Source organism: Electrophorus electricus, chromosome 10 (assembly GCF_041902795.1).
Source record: "Electrophorus electricus isolate QZ-2024a chromosome 10, ASM4190279v1, whole genome shotgun sequence".
NCBI classification, from domain to species: domain Eukaryota; kingdom Metazoa; phylum Chordata; class Actinopteri; order Gymnotiformes; family Gymnotidae; genus Electrophorus; species Electrophorus electricus.
In genome coordinates, this window is record NC_137506.1 from 17,119,004 (window position 1) to 17,125,776 (window position 6,773).

Below are 6,773 nucleotides of genomic sequence, written 5' to 3' on the forward strand. Positions count from 1 at the left end.
TCTCTCTCTCTCTCTCTCTCTCCCTCCCTCCCGCTCTCTCTCTCTCTCTCTCTCTCTCTCTCTCTATCTCTCTCTCTCTCTCTCTCTCTCTCTCTCTCTCTCCCCCTCTTTACTGAGAATAATCCCCCTATGGGGGACTTCAAAGAACAGGCCAGTCAGGGATAGGCATAATTACGCTTTTGCCTTGAAACGGATGCCAATTCAGAACTCGTCCTGGTTTGTCTCAGCTGTGTCTCAACAAGCCTAATTTTGAGACTGGATTCCATTTTATATATATATTTTTTGGGGGGGGGGGGTGGCAAGTGAAATCAAATCTATATGAATCCAAGGAATTCCCACAGAGCTCCTCCCAGTTAATGATTCCCTTTTGTGCTCGCTGATTTGTTGTTGAAAGGTTTGGGGGTTTGTGTGTCCTGTTTGGCTGATTTATGACACAAAAAGAAGCTGTAAAAGAATGTCTCAGTCAACTACGGTGTTGGTGTCAATAACCAGGGGCAAGAAAGCTTGAGGGGTGTGTCACCATCACGATTTACGGCCTGAGCAATAAGATTAGTCATTATTAATAACAAACTCCCATGACTGTATTCCCGACAATGGGAAAGCCGGCCTGGATTGCTACGTGGAGATCCTCTCCTTCACTCCTCGCTACTCTTTCCGTTCTAAAGCTTCTGATGTGGGATGAGGATGTGTAAAGCCCTGGCCATCTGGGCTCTTCCCACCCCCCCCATTCCACTCCCCCTGGTGAGTGAAGCCTGAAACCCCCATAGGCTGTGACCCAGGAGGCTGTTTGATGACTAGCCGGGGGGACGGCGCAGGGGCAGCGTTTAACGCCGCAGAGAGTCGGGCGAGAGCACGGGGCTTAAGGATGGTGCCGCGGACTGGATGAGCGGTAATTCTGTGCTGAGGGCCCGCCACACAGCAGGGCACCTGCGGAGTGCGCCTGTCAGTCAATGCAGCCCCAGACGCCCCCACCCCACCCCCCATCCCCGACAGATCCTGAGGGTGTCCCTCACTGTGCCAACACCTGCGCTGAAGCCGCAATCTGCAAACCAGCCTCAAAAGGCAAGTGCTTTAACACACATATGAGCAAAAGCTCAAACCTGTCTGTTGATGGGGACTGACAGTGTTCAGCGTTCGGGCTGCGTGAGACGTTCTAACTGGATGTTCAGCGTTCGGGCTGCGTGAGACGTTCTAACTGGATGTTCAGCGTTCGGGCCGCGTGAGACGTTCTAACTGGATGTTCAGCGTTCGGGCCGCGTGAGACGTTCTAACTGGATGTTCAGCGTTCGGGCCGCGTGAGACGTTCTAACTGGATGTTCAGCGTTCGGGCCGCGTGAGACGTTCTAACTGGATGTTCAGCGTTCGGGCCGCGTGAGACGTTCTAACTGGATGTTCAGCGTTCGGGCCGCGTGAGACGTTCTAACTGGATGTTCAGCGTTCGGGCCGCGTGAGACGTTCTAACTGGATGTTCAGCGTTCGGGCTGCGTGCGACTAAATGTCAGCACCATGGCCTGTTGCGCTCTTTCCGTCCAAGCTTCTAAATGACAATATAAGCATAACCTATGAAATCAGAACAGCACATACCAACCAGAAAAAGCCCATCCCAAATTCCCACAATGAAGACAGCACCTAGATGTCTCCAAGTCCCAATTTTCTCAATTGCAAACAATAACAAAGAAGAATTTGCACCCACAAATTATGAAAACACATTAGAAAGATTCCTTCACCACATGGACCTTAACACCTGATGCGTGTTGAAAGGATGGGAGACAGATCTGAAATGTATGTGAGTGAGTTCACCAGGAAAACCTGGGGGGGGGGGGGTTTTCTCATCTCAGCCCAGCTCCGAGGGACACAGCAGTGCATGTGAGAGCAGTGCCCGGAGAGGCTGGAGAGTGAGTCATTTTTAGCTATCAGGCCGGATACATTTTGGGAGCCATTTGAAAATGCGTACGTCGCGGCAAGCGGATTGATACGTTTCCCCACAAGTGCGGTCAGTCGGAGTGGCACTGAGTGACTCAAAGTGCAGCCTCTGGTTGGAGGGGAAGGCTTTGATCCTGAAAGACACATGGGAGAGAACCTCATGTACACCGAAGAAGTTCTTCCTTATGTCAACAAGTTCCTATTGATAAACAGTGAGGAAGAGTGGGTGTTCCACATAGATAGATAGATAGATAGATAGATAGATAGATAGATAGATAGATAGATAGATAGATAGATAGATAGATAGATAGATAGATAGATAGATAGATAGATAGATAGATAGATAGATAGATAGATAGATAGATAGATCATTGCAGTAGTATAATGATGTGATCTGTCTAGACACTCACAAGTGCACACTGAGTGAGGTTAGAGGTATTTTACTTGTTGGAAACAAAATGATGACACAAATGAGCAGTAATGAGTTAGACAGGTAAAAGAGTTTGTATTTGTGCTCTATTCTTCTCATGCTAAGAGATCTGCACTACTGCAGACCTCACAAAGAACCGTTGGGGCTGGGGGGAGGGGGTGGGGGGATTACACTCAGAATCGACAGAGCTTTTGGGGGGGGGGGGGGGGACAGTTAAGAGATTGCTGCCAGTGCCAGTAAGAACACGCACAAATAAAACGAAAAGGAAACAAAGTCTGGGGAAGCATTAAAAAATTATTTACAACCAATATAATAGTGAACAAAACATTTACTTTCATATATGCAGCTACAGTAAAAGGCCGTCAAACAACCTTTCAATCCCTTCTATACAAGTTTCATTTCGACAATACAAATTCTTGCCATTCTTGCACATGTTTATCCTGCCAAATGAACACGGATCTATCATGGCAGCTCAGGGCTGGGTCTTGTTCATGACTCCGCCACCCTTTCTGTAGGTCATAAAAGGACACACCGATACTCGCGTCCCCTCTCTCATGAGAGACACGCACACAAGTTCCAAAATACAAGCTCCAGTACAAAAAAATGTCTACAGATGTATTTCAATCCAGCCATCAAGAGAATCCATTCCAGATGAAATAAAAAAGAGATACAGATGATAAGAATGCGTAATTATTTTTTTTTAACCTGCAAAGTAGTAATGTTTGCTAGACTTTGTGGGAAAACCATCTATCCGTCACGTGGCTGACCCTATGGCCTTATACACTCTGTCTGCAGTACTCTTTATTATGCTCGTACACCCAAGGCAGAAAAAGCTACTAAAACTCAAAACGTTTACAGTTACAGTGACAAAAAAAAAACATTTGAGACCCACAATTTAAATTGGACTGCAAAATAAAAAAATGATAATTAAAAAAGTTTTTTTTTCCTTTTTTTTGTGTAAAATGCCCTGGCATTCTCCAATATTACAAATACTGGTATACTTTTACAGTAAACAAGAAAAAAAATGTAATATATATATTTATATTTATATATTTATATATATACTAAAACCCCATCACCAAAAAACCAATATACACAGAGCCACTATGGCATTCAGAGAAACTTTATAAGCAACCTTGGAAAAAAAACAAAAAAAAAACTTGTTTGTTTAAAACACACATACACAGAAATATCATTTTACCCTTGTACTTGTTTCAATACTGTAAACGCATTTTAAGACAGAGTGCACTAAAGTCTTTTTTTTTTTAGTTTCTGTAGTTCCTGATTTTCGTCCAGTCTCTTCCTTGTCTATCTGTAGCAAAAGAATCTTCTGGAAAAGAATCTACAATTTTACCAAGGGATGCAGTCTTATCCTGAAGTGAAGAATCATACATATATACGTCTATAACGTGTGTGTGTTTGTGCCATTATATGTACATATGCATACATATATATACACACATAGACACATCAGTATTGTGCTGGCTATTCTTTACCTTTATTAACCTTAGAATTACTTAATTTTAAACAATTTATATTTCTGATTAATTTTTTTTTTTACTTTAGAAGCAGATTAAAACTACATGGACACAATTTCCTTTTCATTCAATTCTTTGCTTCACAAAAATGTTGCATTTGTCTTGCAAGACCATAAATGGGAAGATCGGTATTCAAGGCACACTCATGTCAAATTCAGTGGCAGTACAAAAACTGTCCAAATAAATTAATTTCACTTTTTATAGTGCCAACGTTGTGAAAGCCAAGCCTAGCAACGCTGGGCACTCCTGTCTCAGATGCTCTCTTTACCCACTAAATGCTTTCAGCGTAATTTCTTGCTCAGAAGCCGAGTTCTCCATTGTTCAGGACTGCAGAAATCAAATCATAAAGTGCAGCTGAACTGCGCATAGATGAGGCTGTTTGTTTGGTTTTTTGTTTTTTGTTTGTTTTTGTCTTCTTCTTCTTCTCTTTTTTTCCGACCATGATATTCCCTCAATTCTATTAACTGTGAAGGCTCGGCCCTGGCGTGGTACGAGAGCGCATAAAGTACAACTCAATCAAGGTTGTGACCGAGGACGAAGGGGGTAATTGTCGAAGACATTTAAAAATGTTTTTTTTTTTTTTTAAAAAGTAGGGGAAAAAGATCAAAGGAAAAAAAAACTGGGGGCAGAAAAGAGTTCAAAGATTCAGCGTGGCATTCTTTTTTGCGTGTTGCTACTTCTTAGAATGCGTTCAACTACACATCACAGGAAGTCCTGAATGAGAAGAAAGAAAGAAAAAACAAAGTCTTACTGTTTTAGCTCAACAGATTAGGACAGACACTCTTACTGTGCAACAGACTAGACTGTATACCTGCTAATGGCTGGCGTGCATGGCCAAGTTAACCAGATAAGTCAATGTCACACACATATTGACAATGGCAAACAATTGAATATATTCTGGCTTTACAAGACATTATAAATGCATTTCTCAAAATGATTCGAAATTGTTATATACAAAAAAAATGCATAGGGTCCTTTCAAGTGATCTGAGAACTACTTTAACAGAATCCGGAGATTACAGGATGTATAAGTGAATTTGTTTTCCCCTTGTTCTGATCTGGTTAAATTGGTGACACTCACTACAGAACCGTATTCCTTCCACTAAGCTTTTAACATTGAATGTAACTAGAAGGACAGAAGGCAGGCGGAATGTTTGAAAAGCGCAGGTAAGTGAATCAAGAACAGAACTCCTCCATATGCTTCCCTCTGACGGCTCACATAGGACTGTATGGCAGTGTGTGTGCATGCGTCTACGCGAGGGGTTTCTTTCTGCTCCCTTAGAGGTTAACAGCAGCGTAGCCCTGACACACAGGTATACGACAGGCGGAGTTAAACCCTGGTCAAGTCCTGGCTGGTCCAGACGGTCAGAGCCACTGGCCAAGGTCGCGTGAGACAGTGGCCAGGAGAAGCCCCTGCTACTCGCCCTGAGACGGGCCGGAAGCTGAGACGAGCAGGCGGAACACCGCGCTCCCGCCATCGATCCCTCCAAACGGAATCGGCAAAGAGGAACGGAGAGGGGGAGAGTGTGTTACGGTGGGGTTTGTCCGGGCATCGCATGAGCGAGCGCGCGGGGGGTGCCACAGGGGCAGGAGGCAGGGGCAGGGGGCGATTTTCAGGATCAGAGGCCTGAAGGACTCATTACAAGCACGACCCACACACGAAAGGTTGCTTGACTGGCTTTATCTGGTTCGGTACTAGGTACCTAAAAGCAGCTGCCTTTGTGATCATCTGTTTCTTTGCCATCATCTTCCCTCACTGATTTCTGGGAGCAGGAAGCAGGATTCTCAAGCCCCACAATCCTCTAGGCTTTACTGTCACGTCTGACGTTCATTGCTACATACCCGAATGGATTGACATATTCGAAATCAGTTCACGCTACAAGGTCTAAGGATTGTTGTCCGCTTACATCTTATTATGACTAACAAACAAAGAAAAGTAAAAAATAGCTTTCTCAGTTCTGCTTTTCAGAATTGAAAATTGAATTCGGCTTCTCTTCAAGAAATTACATGTAGCTTAAATGGAGAATTTCATAAGCAGCAGCCTAAAGATTTCTCACATGTACTCTGTTCTGAAGACAAAAGGAAAATCTCAGGTTTTTCTCTGGGTTTTAAAAAGCATAAAAAATAAAATCCCAGCATTTGAAATTAAAAGAAAAATAAAAGGAAAAAAGTAATAAAATGCACCTGCACATGCCAAACATTACGGAATCCAATAAATACAGAAATTATTGCACAGTTAAAGGCTCCATTTAAACATTATCTAATTCATCCACTGATAGACTGACAGACTGAAATAAAACGCAAAATTAGGCAGTTTAGACCCGCTCCGATTACAACTTCCCTTTGCTGCTGTCATTGTTTTTTTTTCCTCAGATGGCAGTTTCTTAGGCAAAAACACAAAATCTAACTCAAAATTATTATTATTATTTGAAAAGGAAAAACAGAGACTGCAGCTACCCCCTTTTTTATATTCAAGGAATTGTGAGGCAAAACAGGAAAATCTGTCTTAGCTTCTCTCAGCTTGTTCGATTTTGACCTCGTTCGTCATCAGGTGCTCGCCGTGCCATTTTTTCATGTGTTTCTCTAGCGTGCTGTATACGCTGAAGGGCATTTGGCAGATGTCACAGCGGTACACTTCCTTACCCATCTGCCCGTGTGTCTTCATGTGGCGGGTGAGCTTGCTGCTCTGCGCGCACGCGTAGTTGCACAGCTCACACTTGTAGGGCCGCTCGCCCGTGTGGCTGCGCCGGTGCACCGTCAGGTTGCTGCAGTTCTTGAACACCTTGCCGCAGAACTCGCAGGTGTCGCTCCGCCGGCTCTCCTTGGAGCTGGGCCGGCCCGGGCCAGGGCCGCCGGCCAGGTGCGGCGTGCTGCCGCCGCTCG

General features: G+C 44.1%; 1 protein-coding gene across 2 annotated transcripts in view; it reads right to left on the reverse strand.

The window, feature by feature from the left end:
* Window positions 1-2,666: 2,666 nt before the first annotated feature.
* Window positions 2,667-6,773, reverse strand: part of bcl11ba (BCL11 transcription factor B a) — a 47,816-nt gene continuing 43,709 nt past the window's right edge. The window contains exons 3-4 of one of the 2 annotated variants that reach the window (XM_081721840.1): window positions 6,534-6,773; window positions 2,667-4,605 (exon numbers count right to left, since the gene is read on the reverse strand). The exon at window positions 6,534-6,773 is cut by the window's right edge and continues 1,616 nt beyond it. In XM_081721840.1, the coding sequence (XP_081577966.1) occupies window positions 4,583-4,605; window positions 6,534-6,773 (263 nt within the window). In that variant the 3' untranslated portion in view covers window positions 2,667-4,582. The other variant, XM_081721839.1, reaches the window with a different exon arrangement.